The 15,949-nt window shown below is 41.5% G+C and overlaps 1 protein-coding gene and 1 long non-coding RNA gene across 2 annotated transcripts in view; one reads left to right on the forward strand and one right to left on the reverse strand.

Annotated features, from left to right (window-relative positions):
* Positions 1–15,949, reverse strand: part of MAPKAP1 (MAPK associated protein 1) — a 210,140-nt gene that overhangs the window by 77,900 nt on the left and 116,291 nt on the right. The window contains 1 exon segment of the mRNA XM_072960125.1: positions 6,902–7,011. Coding sequence (XP_072816226.1) covers positions 6,902–7,011 — 110 coding nt within the window.
* Positions 1,321–9,672, forward strand: LOC140696164 (uncharacterized). The gene is made up of 3 exons (XR_012072269.1): positions 1,321–1,419; positions 3,183–3,406; positions 9,276–9,672. It is a non-coding gene; the product is annotated as an uncharacterized lncRNA (long non-coding RNA).

Here is a 15,949-nt window from a genome sequence, read left to right on the forward strand (position 1 = left end):
GTGTTCTAGAATTAGTCCCTCGTGGACCAAGGGAAAGGCCCTCTGACTCCAAAATGTGAATGTCCCCTGTACCACCACAGAGCCTCTCAGGAGTCTCTGTCTTCTCTCTTCCTTTCATTCTTTTTCTTTAATCTAACCTGTGTTGGTGGCTGCCCCAGATGGAGTGAATGAATAGATTTTGTGATGGAAATGGAACTTCTGAAAGATTAGCAACTGGCAGGAAGAGTAAATGTCGGTCAAACGTAGTTTTGGCAAATGATGCATTTCAAGTTTTTCTGATGTGGCGGTTGTAAGAGCTCTTAACACCCTTCTAAAATAATTGGGTCTCTAAAGTGGTTCCAAAAGATTTTCTGCTTGACATAAATTCTCTAAATTTCCAGGCTCTCTGGATAAAATAGTTGACTGCAATGCCATCTTTAACGTGCTCTGCTCTATACTCAAGAAGATCCATCAGGAGCCTCAGAGCACGCCAGACGGGGAGAGGCTCAGGTGAGATGAAACAACAAGATAAAGAGGCAGACAGAGGAGGCAAGGAGGAATATTTAACTCCGAGCTTCTTGCCTGGGGCACTTCTGAGCTGTACACTTAAACACCTTAGCAGTCCTAATTTACTGTATTATTTTCCTACTGGGTCACTGGATACCAAGTATCAGGTCTTCATATCGCTTTTCTAACCCCTACAGGTGAGTGGCATCAGCATGATTATTCCTTCATGAGGAAGAGCAGTTTTCTGAAGAAATTACTGCCTTTTTGACAAAGAAAATTTAAACAGTCCTATTTACCTTTTCTTACTGATTTTTTTAAAAAAGAGGATTACCTGCTATAGCATAAGGAAAGCACACGTCTGTGTCTATGGCTGGCAAACTGCTTTCACAGAAGAAAGGTTACTGGATTTTCTGTCTTTACAATTAAACAAGAAGCAGGACTATTTTATTCCACAGCCAGAAGATTCTTTAGCTTACTTTAGCCTTTGGAGAGCATTTCAGGTTAGAAGACTGTTAAAAACCTATTCCCTCCTGAAAACATATGGGCTTCTTTTTTCCATAGGGCAGCTCAGGACAGGTGTATGTTGCTTTAAGAAAGCTAGACATAAAACATTAAAACTGACACCAATACAGACAAACTGTGCAATTACAAAAAGAATTCTTGGCTTTATATCCAGATTCACCACAGGGTTCCTTTAAATGCTGCACTTCCCTGGTGCATTTAGATCTTAGAATCAATGAACATTTCTGTTTACAGAATTTTAAATTTGTTCTCCCATTAGGGTTCTAATAAGCAACATGGTACAATAAAAAGAGTATGGGCTTTGAGGTCAAATAAGCCAGGGTTCCAATTTAAGATTCTATCATTTACTTACTGGGGAGATTTGGATAACTTTAACTTCTCTTAGAGCTGATGAAAGGGAGGCTGAGAGAGGTAAGTATATGATTACACATATAGTTATTGTAGTTCCTTAATTCTAAGATGCACATTTCCCCCTACTTTTTAACATGTCTAAAGTCTCATCTATAAAACAGGCATAATAAAACCTCCTTTCTAGGAGTGTTGTGCAGATTAAATGAGATAATATCTGTAAGTACACAAAGGCACTCCATAAATCAGCTCTTACCCCGTCAGAATAGATCTTGGGGAAAGACCAATTTCTCCCTGACACACAAATCCCCTTAAAACATTCTTGACTAATAATAGTGTGTACATAGCTGTCTAGGTCTATCCAGCATGAAAGTAAGGCCTCCTATGCGAGGCACTGCAGGGAGTGTGTCAGAGCCGGACCCGTTGCTGCCGGTCTATTACAGCACGTCTGTATTAGGCTGTAGGCCCCGAATCCCCACCCTGGCGTCCCGGGTTCTCAGCCTGGTCTGTATTCCTCTGTCATACTGAGGCCATCAACTCTGTACCTCTTTCCAATCTTTCTGCGTTCAAATTCTCTGTGTGTCTCACTCCCTCTTTGGGCCTCAGTGTATTTCACAGTGGTTATAAGTTTGGATTTTATTCTGAATGCAACTGGAAGTCATTGAAGGGTTTGGAACAGATATGATCTGATTTATATTGTAAAAAGCCTTTCTGCTGCTATGTAGGCAAGAGACTGGAGTAGCCAAGAACAGAAAGCAGGAGAAGCAGGCAGGGTGCTATTCTAACAGTCCAGGTGAAGTCATGGTGATCTGGACTCATTCAGTGGTGCTGGAAAAGACTGAATGGATTCAGGATATATTCTAGAGGTGAAAATGAGAGGACTTGCTAACGGATAAGATGTGCAGAGTTAGCATAGGGAAGAATTCAAGGGTCAATTTTACTACAGTTTTGAGGAGGGCGGTAGGGGGCAGAAAGTTAAATAAATTAACTGCAAAGTAATCTGAAATGTTCTTTTTATACTAAAATAGTATGCCTTCAACAGCTACTACTTTGAAAGACACTGCCAATCCCCAACTCTTCACAGCTTAAATGTGAAGGTCACAATTTAAATGTCAGTTTCTTGGGGAGGAGTTCCCTGACCATCTACACACAGCGGGGAGCTCCCCAGATTCTTACCTTCTCTCTCTCAGCCCCTTATGTTTACTCTCCCTTTAGAATATTAGGTCCTCTTCAGCAAGGGCCTTGCAGATCTGTTCCCCACAGTCCCCCTGGAACTCAGCACAGGTCTGACATATGAGAGAGAGCACATGACGAGCGGATGTACAACACAGTGACAAACACGTTAGGGATCAATACTTGTATTTTACATGAATTTTTAAGATAAAACTTGAGAATTCAGTGATGTCATCATTAGCCATCCCTGAGATCAGAACTCCACACCCGCTGGGGTAGATGTTCACTCCCCTCTCTGCTCCTGGCAGTACTGTAGGGAATAATGTTTGAGAAGTCCTCGACTAGACTGTCTCACTGGTGACACCCTAGGGATCTGATGAAAACACAGTAAATTAGCATGCAGTAGTGTGGTCTGTGACCCCAAACAGACATGTTAGGAGAGAGTTCACTTGACAAAGTGAACACTTATGTTTCAGATTCTGGGTGAAATTTTGTAAGGGAAAAGTAGGAATGAATGTAATAAGTCTTATTAACAACATTATAAGAACTTTTCAAAAAGGATCTTCAGAGTAATGAAAATTTGTCTTTCACATCAAAAGGCATGAATGGACAGGAGTAAGAAAAATTAATATGTTTCTGATTCAATCTTTCAGCAGATGATAAAGAAAAAGACCTCCATTTTACCATGACAACAAACACTGGAATAGAGCCACATAGAAAACTACTCTGCTTGGAAAACCCCACTTTGAAGCCTCCTCCTTTGTAGATCAAGAGATGCCTACATTTCTGCATCGATGTTAAAACTGAATTTGATGGACCTCTATTCCTCAAGTGGCCTCTGTCATACCCGACATCCTGTTTCAGGAGGCTGGTAAAGGTTGGTGGGTTATAACATTTTAAACAACAACAAAATACTAAGAAGCTCAGGTCGTCACTGATTGTGAGGGTGAATTTAATAAAGGAGAACTTGAACTAAGGCCTTTACTCACTAAATAACAGGTTAGTATAGTTTACTGGTTAAATCAAAGGACCTGACAGGTTACTCTTTATTATGTCAAAAACACACTGAGGTAAAGAGGTTTCAGCTAATTCTTCCTAAACTGGATTCTCCATTTACAATTTTCTTAAAACAGTAGGGACTCTTTCTGCCAATGCAGGTGGATTCCAAATGCCAAGTAGGTCAGTAATAAAATGAAAAGCTGGAGAGAGACTTGAAAAGAGGCATTTAAAAATGGCTTTAAAAAATGGGCCTTCGCAGAGAACTGACTGGAACACACTGTGAAAAGATTACTATAAGTTCAGTATATGAATATTAATAGAAAAACCCTGCAGTGTTCATAAATAGTTATGACTTGATGAAATAATTACAAATAACGCAAGTCAAAATTTTAGATCAGTTACAAGTGTCTGTAATGATATTCTATCCATAAAAAGCAAAAATATTTTAAAACTCTAAAGGCTTCCACTGACAAAGATATTTACCTAAACAAAGAATTCTTTTGCTCAAATATCACCTACTACCTTCTGAGTTTTTACAAATGAAAACTGGTGAGGGAATGCCAGAGGGAAGTGTCCTATTTAAACACTAGGACAGTCATTAAGCCCACATCCTGATTTGATAATGAAACAGTTTAAGTTCTCAATTTATTACTATTAGAGAGCTGTATGGTCAGCGGGGAAAAAAGATGAGAGATGTTAAAGGTTTGTGAGTGAGCAGCTAAAGTTCACTGCCAGCCTATCAAAGGATTTCTGAAAGCTTACAACTAACCTCTAACGCACAAATGTGTGAGAACTCTTGACGTCACATGGCACGTGTTGTTTAATCTCAGGTGGCATCTCTTCCTTCTCAAGTTAAGTAAGAGTAGCACAGAGACAGTGCTGCTCTGTTCTCAGCTGGGCAGGGCTGAGCCAGACACCGGGCGTTGCAGGCACCTTCTTGCAAATACCGAGCAGGTCACTATGGCAGAGGCCTAGGAAGTGCAGGCCGAGTGCTGCCTCCCTGGCACTTCCTGCCACCAAGTTCATGACTAAGTTCATATGCCATAACGGGTAAGTAATAAGTATTTCACAGCCAACTGTGAGCATGAACAGACTTTTTTTTTTTTTTAGTAAATGTACTTGTGATTCTCTCTGTGACAGGAGGATTTTCCTCTTCATTAATCACCCTCTAAAACAAGTCCACTCCACAATACAAAGTTCAAAAATGCAAAATATACTCTGCCTTTACCAAGCTAACCACAAATAAACATCTTTGCCAAACTGAAGATCCTTCTATTTCATGAGACCAGACTTAACAAAGCAATAGAAAGAGCTTCTTACTTTAAAAGGCTTTTTGGATCAAGAAAATGGACAGTAATTTATGTAAGTGCATCAATCTCAATTGACTTATTTAGTATGGAAAGGAATAAATAATGCAGATCACTGTTTTTTGGACAATGAATCCTAACTCTTTGCCAGTGACGTGGCAAAGACTCTGATGAAAATGGCAGGGATGCACACACAAAGGTGAACATAAATAAATGTGTGTATGACAAACGTGGTTGCTGGAGACAGACACAGATAAATAGTTGTGCAACTGGACAGAGAAGACTGGAGACAGAGGAAAAGACATTAGTTCAGCTGTATCCCAGGAAGTCTGCAGAGGTTTCATGATCTAAAAAATCTGCACCAGCAGAATTTCTATTAAGAAGGTTAAAAAAGTTAGTAAGTTAGTTCTACCTCCTTTTGGGCAATTCAGAATAATGTTATCTTAGAACATAATGAATATGTCATAAAATACACTATTATATAAAAAATTTAGGGACAAAACAAGAGGAAAAAATCAGGATCCTGAAGGGAGATGAATGCTTAACATCTTTAAATATCTGAAGCTGTTTAAATGCTATTAGACTGGCACCTAGAACCCCAAAATATCACCTTTCCCCTGGGAAGGAGAGGCTATGCCACTTCAATCATCCCTTAAATGCGAAGAGGTTTGACCCCCATGCAATGGATAAAAGTCACCCAAAAAATGAACAAAAGAGGTGTTTGGAAAAACCAGAACACCATTCATCCCAGCTAACGACTTGTTCATTATGAGTGATGATGGATAAAGACTTCTCATGCTGAGATGAAATCAAGATTTATATGCATTGTTTCCTCTCCCAACTTGTGGGAAGATCATCATCATTTAATTCTATCTCTGCGGCCAGTGATGGGCATCCAGAGAGCTGGTTATCAAACGGCGCAGTCAGCTGGCAAAAGCCGAAACGTGCAGTTGGCACATCTGGACGGAGCCGCCACAGCCGAGGGTGAACAATGACTCCTGGCAAGCATCCAAATTGCTTGCAGACGCTAGCAGGTCTCATCTACAACCGCCCCTACCAGCATCTCTCTCTCTCTCTTTTTTATGAGAATCAGATTTTCATTGCTCCATTCAATTGCTCTCCTCTGCCATTTTTTACAGCTCTTATCGTTCCCCTGGAATATGGCCTTGAGACAGCTCATCCGTGTCCTTCACTGTGTTATCTCTTCTAACTTTTATTAAAACTTCAGCTTTCATCTGAAGATAGCTAATTAAATCTAGAACAGATTATATTCCTCCCCTAAAAAAGAACGCAGAACTATTTTCTTCAACCTGAGCCATGCTTTTTTCCCTTTCTAAAACATGAAATCAAAGGTGTTTAAGAAGTCTCATTTGTTTACAAAGCTATTTGACATGTCATATACAGGTTGATTTATACTAAAGTTGTCTATGGCATGACAAATCTTTGAGCTATTTCTCAAAATAATTATTTCCCAATACTGAGGATTTTTTTTCTCATGTCCTTTAAATATTACACCTAATATTATAACCTTATTTTCTGTATAAAGTTGGGTAATGAGGAATTAGAGATTAACAGGTATTTGTGTACAAGTGATTTATCATAAAAAAAATTTTTTTACAGGTGCCCTCATTTGGTAAAAATGAAAAAATGTTTTCTTTTATTTTATACCCCAAACACTAACAACCAGAAGTTTCCCCCATGGAAAATTATATGAAAACATGAAATTAAAAGCAGTGCTTCAAATTTAGGGTTACAAGTCAGCTTTTCAGTTTTCAAGACAGCTTTACACCAACTAATAGTTAGCTTAAGTGGCTTTGTCTTAATCTATCGCAATTTAATGATGGAGCTTCCATAAGCAACATGAACTCACTTTTCTCACATATGCCACTGACCCTTCTTTGGGCCCAGGGGGAGCTTAAAAATCACTTTTCTGTTATAGTCTCGCTAACCAAACCTTCTGGCAATGATACCTGAATCGATCTTGCCAGCCATCAAACATACCCGCGCCCAGCACTTTTAACTAAAGGTTAAGCTTCTGTTGCCAGGATATGATTTAGCTGTCCCACCTGAAATTTTCTGCGATCCTTTTCTTCGCTTCACTGCCTTTAGCAAGATTTCTTTCATGGTGACCTTTGTGTTGTCCACCTGAATAAGGGAAAATCCATGAGCAGCATTTCTGTAGGAAAAGACAAGTATTAAATCATCATCAATATTCAAGCAAAGAGATGTTAATGCAGTCTTCACTGAGTTTAAGAAAGTACACTGAAGTGTCAGTTATTTTAAAATGGGTTAAAAAGACCTACTTCTAACGAGAGAGAGAGAAAGAAAAGCATTCTAGTATGAACAGTTTCAAGTGAAAGGGAGGGCAGAGTTAGAGAAGGGTTTTCTAATTTATCTGAAATTGAATCCACTTGGGTCTGTGTGGGTCACTAGTACCATGGGTTCCTTGGTTGGTTCTCAAGCCAAATCGTGCAGCAAGGACTGACAAACACACTTGGCTTGTGTCAGCAGATGTCACTGCAGGCAGATACTACCATCATATTAAAGCTCATGGCGCCCTGGAGGAAAAATGTTGGGGTGGGGTGGATATGATAGCCGAAAGCGCTTTAGAATAAGGGGAAAAACAGACTCCTCCTAACTGGCAAGCAAATAAATAAACAAACATTTAAAAAATATATACAGTCTGTGTACACTTCAGTAGGAATGTTTTAATCCACTTAGTCCTAGAAGGTCAAACGAAATATTAGCCGAAGCGTAAATAAGTACAAGACAAAATATTAACACTACTCATAAGCTGCTGGCCAATCACTCTTTGGGGGGAGGGGGTCATCCAGATAGAAAAAAACTGGTAAGGAATAAGTACCCTTAAAAAAGAAGCCTATTCCTAGCTGAGGTTTAACCTCACTAAGACTGTTAATTGCAAGAGCAAGTATCACAAATACTACTCACTATGCTTGGGCACTGGAACAAAACAGGCCAATTCCAAGCAGCTCAGGTAACAAATGGGACCCAAGTTTCCAACTAGGGAACATGGGAATTGCCACAAGGAGTTTGGTCGCATTCCCATTTCCCCACAAGAATCTCAAAGGGGAACACAGCCAAAAAACATGGCAGAACCTCATACTGACAAGAAATCTGAAAGAAAAGCCAAGCCCCAAGCTAAGCCGTGGAAAAGCTTCCCAATGGTAGGACAGGCTGGGAAGGGGCCTTAAACCTAGCTTGGACCCAACCAGGTGGCTGGGGGCTGATTGCAAAACCAAGGACCCAATTTGCTTCCCTAATACAAAGACATCTCTGCACCCCTCCTCTCCATACGGCTTGCTGTTTAATCTTTGACATTCCATTTGTTAAAAAGCAAAAGCCGATGCTGGTCTAGCCAGCACGATCATCCATTTTAACTTGGTCAAGTTCTCGCTATCGAACAGCAGGCCTGAGAACTGTCAAGCTAATTTTACTGAACACTCTGTTACTGAATCATGCCTGAGCCCCGGCCGTTCTTTACCTCAGAAGCTGGACCCCATCCCAGAACAATCTTTAAAAGTTTATTTTACTGATCAAAGCAAAATAAGAAATAGCTCTTTTCTAAAAACTATATTTAGGGAGCGATGTAGTAAGTGATACTTTGGCAGGAGTACTGAAATGTAAAGTGCCGTGTGCATTTATAAACTTGGGGGTATTTGCTCTGGCACCAGGCCAGCGTGTGTTTGGAACAAATGCCAATCATCCACGTTCAGACTTGCCTTCCCCTGCTTTCTCCTCAGAAGTCAGTACGCACTCCATCTGCGACAATATGTTGGGCGATGGATGAGTAGGACCTAGAAGGAAACACGAGTTCTCGGGCTCTCCCAAACTTGTCCTGGGCTGGATCTCACGAACTTTCATCTGCCTGGGTTCCACCAGAACTATTTTAGATTTGAGTCTGCTTATAAACTGTTTATATTCTCTCCTAATCTGCTGCTGGCTGATAGCATTATTTCAAACCAATACGTTTATCTTCTCAGCAAAGGCAGACTAAAAGCTCAAAAGAAGCCTGGTGCTTGGACTAACTTCCATAAATTAAAAGTGTCCTTTTAAAAGATTTCTGAACACAGGAAAATCCCTAGTCTGTATTTTTCTGTCATTTTACCAAAACGTACCTGGGTGACAAGGTTAAAGCATGCAGAGGAAATCCCTGGCACTCATCATCCACAGGCATTACTGATAAATTGTGTGGTGGAGGAATAAAGGATTACCTTCTGTATTTTTTCATTACACTTTTCTTTTGTTACAGAATACATAAATCCATTGTGGCACGATGTAATATGTATCACCGTGCTACACCTGCGGACGCTTCCGAGCGGCTGCCATGTCTGTGCAGTCAGGAATGATAAGTGAACCACCCGTGAATGTTAACGATAGTGATCATTCTGAGGTAACTCGGCTCTCCATCTTCCTTTACAGCCTCCGTGCCGAAGCCAGGGTAGCAAGGTTCATGAGAGGAAAATGGAAACAGCCGCGAAGGGAAGGGGCACGCTCGGCGCGTGGAATGTGCCTTCACGAGTGTGCGGTATCTCTCTCTGGGCTCCGTTTCGGGGAAATGTGCACATGGAAAGGAGGAAGAGGTTGTGAGCCACGTGATGCACACTCCACCAGACCTAATGAAAGTTTCCTCAGGTCGGACTCGCACTCCACTCCTTTCTCTCCAGACGAATGCCAACTTTGGGTCTGGTCCCAAGTCCACAGCACTTAAAATGTTTCTAAAACACAAGAGTACAGAACCTAAGTGGCTCTCAGACTCCAGCTAGGTCCAACTGTTAAGTCAGGCTCCCATTTAATAAACGGATATGGAGACTTGCTACCACAATTTTCAGCTTGACTTCCGAACATTCTGGGTTTTAAGCCTCATTTCTTCATATCCAGGATTTTTTACGGGCTTTCTAAAATGTCTATTGAAATACATCCTTTAAAGCCACTTTTATTTAATGATGGGCACTGGGTCTGAGGCTGAGCTGACAACGATCTTGGGGGAAATGCTGGCAGCAGACAGGTAGGGTGTTGGCCCAGCCCCTCCTCCTCATGGCATTGCACCCCAGTCTCCGGGCTGTCACCTGTGCTGGGGATGACTAGCCCCCGGACGGACAGGCAGATGGGTGGACAGACAGATGGGCTACAAACCCAGGTTCTCGGCTCAGAAACTGCTCCTCCTTCGGCTCCCTCGTGGACAGACAGCTTATTTTCTGCCAGTGCAGGGTTTCCTGGGGGCACTGAGCACAAGCAGCTGCCCTTCCATGGCTCCTTGGGTCTGGGTCTGGATGAAGCTTCACTGTAGGGAGCTGACTAAATGCCGTCAGGAGTGCTTCAGTCAATTCCAAGTTAGGTCCTGTCAAGTCTCGTAACCACTGAGAAACGTATGGGCATTTTAAAAAGAGATTACTCACTTGAGGAATTCAGCTCTGTCCCACTGCAAAGCCACTCGGTTACCAGAGGGAAGTTTTCACACCAGCATTAACCTAACACAATGAGCACTTCTGTACTGAGCATTAAACTAGAGGTGGCAAGGGACAGAGAAGTAGGGGCACAGATCTTCATTTGAAAAGCTGAGATTCTATTTATAGGGACAGAGCTGGACTCAGAACCCAAGTTGGAAGGCAATATTGGAGAGGAAAACGCAGGGAGTTAAAGGCCCTTTGGTTCAAATCCTGGCCCCACGGCTAACTGAAATGTTGTCTTAGCACGTGGAAACCTCAGCTGCTTCGGTGAACTGAGGAGGCCACTTCCTGTCAGGAGGGTAAGACAGACAATGAATGCCAAACACCTGGAACTAAGGCTGGCAAACAGTAACAAGAGTTTACAATGTTCGCTCTCCTGTGTTCCCCTTGTCCCAAGTCATCAGCCCAAGAGAAGAGGCCCTGTTCAGCCCATTCCCCTAAACCCTCAGCAGATATTGCTTATTTGGGGAAATGGATTTCAACCCTCAGTGATTATAAATGGTAACACAGAACAAATGTGCAATCTGCTGGGCATGGTGGCAACATCAGGGCACTATCAGTAAGCAGCCTCTGGCCCAGGCATCAAAACCCTCTGAAGCTCCAAGGAGAACACCCTGGGCTCTGGTTTTGAGGCTTTCCTTTCTGAAAGTAAACCTGAGAAGTAGGTATGGGCCACCTCAGCTTAACTCAGCTTTGGATGGGGATGATGGAAGTCAAAAACCATGTGGTGTTGCAGAGAAATTCAGGGAGATTTATTGTCTGGACCTGCAGAGTACAAGATGCCATCATTTGACGACTGCAACATAATGGCAGCAACTACTAAACTACTACCTACTGACACATCGTATGTGCCAGGTGCTGTGTCAGCCATTTTAAATCTGTTATTAACTCATTCTACCTAAAACAGGCACTATTATCACATCCATTTTGCAGAAACTGAGGCTAGAGACACTAGGGAATTTACATGAGGTCACTCATATACTAATGATCCAATTTTGGATTCAGAAATCAACAGTACAGTCCCTAACCCAGTAGCACAGCCCAGTGGGAAAGAAAGACAAAGAAGCAACAAAGAATTACAGTTCCGTGTGATGAGCATAAAGATGAAGGCAAGCTCGGGTGCCGCCAAAACACAGGGGCACTTAACCCAGCGGGTAGGGTGAGGGGCCAGAGAAGCTTCTTGGGGGGGGCATCTCAAAACATAGTTGTCATTTAGCTCTATACCATACTAAAAGAATGGTGGCAACACCAGAAGGCAGGACAGAGCCAGCTCTGCCTTCCTTGGGTAAATGATAGTCTAACTTTTACTTTTCTCATCTACAAAATGAGGACAATTCTTTGTAAGACTGTTGCCAGGGCTAAATACGTCTAAAACGGTAAATATAATACCTGTCATATCCTAAATGCTTAATAAGCAATAGATAACATAATAATCAATCAACTTTTATCATACACAGAAGTGGTACATAATGATGAGAAAATGACAATAATCAACATTTACTGAGCACTTACTTTGTTCATTTAGTCCTCCCAGAAAAGGTAAGTGCTATCATCCGTCCCATTTTACAATGGAGGAAATCGAGGTTTAGCAAGGTTGAGACATGTGCCTGGAGTTAAGCAGTTAGTTAAGTGGAAGAACCAGTACTTGAACCCAGATCAGCCAGGCTCCAAAGCCTGTGTTTTAAATCTCCCCGTAGCCAAGGGAGTTTTGGGGACTCAGGGGAAGAGACTTCCAGAGAGCATAACTTCCAGATGGGAACCACTGACCAATCTATGGAAAAGGTCAACTTCTATTGTAACAAATTCTTATAAATGTCTGAACTCTTAAGACTAACCATATGACCGACAACATCCCTTTCTAAAAGCCGTTGGAGAACGTCATGGTTTCCTGAGCCACAGTCTTAGTTTTTGGAAGTGGGAAAAGGCTGCCAAGAGTTGCACTCCATTCTCCATTCCTGACCAGTTCATAACAGTGATGAAGACACACTCCCTTTGGTTCCCAGCCTGGTCTGGTCCCAATTCCATGCATGTTCATTCTTGAGCACTTCAAGGTAGAAAATGAAAATATATGAGCAAGAGAAAGGCCTGTAATAACTGCAGCATGCCTGCTTTAAAGCAAGTCCTTCGGGTATTACTTTATCCATAAAGAGAGTTTACACCAGTGTGAACGCCACATTTTGTTTCCCCTTGCACTGACAATTTTTTTTTAAAGATCAAAGCATATTGTGTGAGTATGTGATGTTTGACATTGGACAAAGTACTCTTTTTCAAAACAGACATTTTCCAAAAACATAACTCACTAGACTAATGGGCAGTGAGAAGCCAAAATGACTGCCCTCCGCCTTCTCCTTGTGTATCTTTGCCAGAGTCCTTGGGACTTGCCAAATCTGGTCATGCCTGCTTAGCTTGCTCGACTGATTGTGCCAGAAAAGAAAATAAGACACAGATGTATTTGAGCTCTTTGAGATGCCAGTAAGAGAGACAGCTAATGGCTTCATTTCGACCCTCCCCTTCCAGCTGGGCACAGGTGGGGGATAATGAGGTCCCTCTCCCTAATCAAACTCAATTATTTACTACTCTGTATAACCGCAAAGACATTCACATTCAGTTCAGAATATAAAACACACCGTGGGCTACTTCCAACCACTGCCACTGGGTATTTATAACAAACTCAAGTGGCTAACAGTTTGCCTTGGCAGGAGTTTAAGTGTGTAAAGTTTTGCAAACTGTTTCTGTTCAAATATGTCCTGCTGAAATGGGGTCCCAGGCGGGGTTCCATAACTGTCAGGTCAGTGAACTGCATAACATCTGAGAATGTATTCACCATGCAGTGCAGACAGGATCTGGAAATCAAACGCTTCGTTCTATCGCAACCTTCTGAGAAGCATCACAGTTTTTTCAACAGCAAGACTGACATTGTATTAATAAACATTACAAGTCACTAGCCTGACATGTACATAGCAGCAGCTGACAGACTCCAGCATAAGCTGAGGGGAGAACAGAGGAAATCAAAATGAGACATAGCAACTAAACATGGCCAAAGGGGGTGGATCATGAAACAAATCACATTAACGTCAGAAATGTGAGACCTAAACTTTTAAGATATATAGCAACTGAAGCAATAATCTGGTATAATTTTGGGGTACCAAAGTAATGTGGCTATCTAAAATATGTGCTTTTATAAAGTAGGAACAAAGCATATCCTGGCACAACTTCAACAGACATTCCAGTGAGCAAAACATACATATTTAGCTTGTCTGACCTTTAAATTCTTAGAAGTATGTAATTAATGCTTTCCATCTTTATTACTTGCTCCAATATTTCTGTCACTTTAAACAGACACAAAGAAAAATCTTTTCTTTTCTCTAGACAGTAGCTGTTGCCAAAAAGGAAATCAAGTCAGATTTACAAATACAAAATTAAACAGGCTGCATATGTTACATTTCCATACACGAGGACAATCTGGACAATGAAAATGTTTGCTAATACAACAGAATGAAAAGAAACAACACACAGTTGGTCCTCTATGACTCAAGCAAACAATAAATAACTAGCATAATTTATAGCCATATTGCCAGGCCTGGCTACAAAGAACACAGGCATCTTTTAAAATTCTTTGTCCTATTTTAGCTCTGCCCCTTATCAAACTGTGTGACCTTGTGTAAATAACTACTTGTCTCTGATCCTTAGCTTATATACTACAAAAATGAGTTGCTTATAAGGAATAAATGAGATAATGGCTACCAGGGTCACCAAATTGAGTGAGTGTGCAAAAACGCTCATTTCTTTCCTTCCCCGCCCCTCTCTTCTCCAGACCACAAGGCAATATCACATAAGAGCAGGTGCGTCCTTTCATAAAGGTCTGGTCACTGGGGATGTATTGTGGCGATCTCACCAAGATGGGATAAGGAAACTACTGACCCTTTCTGAAAAGCCCTGATACAGGAAAGAGCGATGAATCTAGGGCATGTCTCCCCAAAAAAGCAGCTAATCTTTCCCTTTAGGCAGAGCCAAGAGAAGCCGCAGCAGTCTCTGGGAGACCCCTGGGCCACACTGCTCGCGGCAGCCCGGCTTCTGGTGCAAGACCCTCCACTGTCTACCCCATGGTCCCTTTCCAAAAGAGCAAAATCCTAACTGGATTCTATCAGCTCTGCAGCTCTGGGTTAAAATGGTTCATTTCCCATATCCACTGATATATTAAACATTTTAAGTAAAATACATATACAGGAGGGCAGTTTAATTACTCTTACTGACTTCTGATCTAGGAAAACTCTGTCCATTTTATTGGTTTTGACTTTTCTTCCCTTAAAGCCCTTCTTCCCCACCCCAGAGTAGGATCGTAGTGTGAAACATTAACATCATCGCACGCAATGCAATAACACTGTCACAGTTGCTTTTGTCATTGCCATTTTTAAACTCAATTCAGATTCACAAATCCTGATTGAATTAGCCCATGCTAGAGGATGAGACGAGATGGACAAAGTAAGCTCTGCTCCTGTCCACTCCGAGATTCTCCCTGTCCTACTGTGTCTAAAGGCCCTGCAGGCCTTGGCTTGGTCATTGCTGGCAAGGAGTACTTCTTCAGATGTTGGAAACTGGCTAAGATCTAGCTCTTACCTAACTAGTTTTGGAGCCAACCATCCCCCCATATCTCTCTGCCCCCTACTTCTCCCCTCCTATACACCTGATATCCAAACAATTTCAATGCTGAGATTCAGAGGAGTTAGCAGTCAGCAAGTTAGGGACACCTGCATATATACACATTTGCGCTGTCCAGAATCAATCAATTACAATGGATACTTTAGAAATCCGCCTGCCGATCTGGTTAAGGAGCAGTTTCTATTAGTAGGCTAGTAATGTGCATGTTTTTAGAGTAATCCATTCTCCTTCCCCAAACAACAACTCTATTTCTAGGGATTTCCCGGGGTCCAAGTGCCTGGGAGGAAAAGCCGGTCCAGCCACAACTCAGTAAGAATATCAAAAGGTATCCAGCTCCACATTCTTTTCCACAGAACACTTTTCTAATTAGGGATTCATTTACATTAACTAGGTCCTTTTTTTAAATGTAAATCATTATGTAATATAATAAGTCATTATCTCTGCATGATGGAACAAAGGGAAATTTGAAATTTTCTATGAAGAAACATGTTTTCTAATGTTTTTATAATGGACACCAATTAATTGTGTAACAAAAAAATAATCCAAAGAAAGATTAACCCCCATACATATCTTAGTGTGAATTATTCAGACTGATAAATCTCTGACAAAAATAGCAACTAGGTAATACTTCCTACATGCCAGCATCTGAGTTAATTTCCTCATAGCATTTCCTACCTGAGGTTCATGGGCTCCCAGGGTCAACAGATAATTTACAGGCTATTTCAGAATGTAGAAGTTTTGCTTTTAGTGCAACGAAAACCATAAACACACACACACCTATAATACACATGATACATTTTTAGTTCAATGAAAATCATGTATATATGATTTTCACTGAAAAGCAGAATTATATAGATATTGCTGTATACGTAGGGATTCATATAAGCAACAGACAGATATAGGCCATTCTCCGTCTTCCATGTTCCCCATTCTTCACCCAGCTGGGGGAGTCCTGAGTCACTGCTTAGAGGAGAAATACCTGGGAGA

The sequence above is a fragment of the Vicugna pacos genome, chromosome 4, assembly GCF_048564905.1.
Source record: "Vicugna pacos chromosome 4, VicPac4, whole genome shotgun sequence".
NCBI classification, from domain to species: Eukaryota; Metazoa; Chordata; class Mammalia; order Artiodactyla; family Camelidae; genus Vicugna; species Vicugna pacos.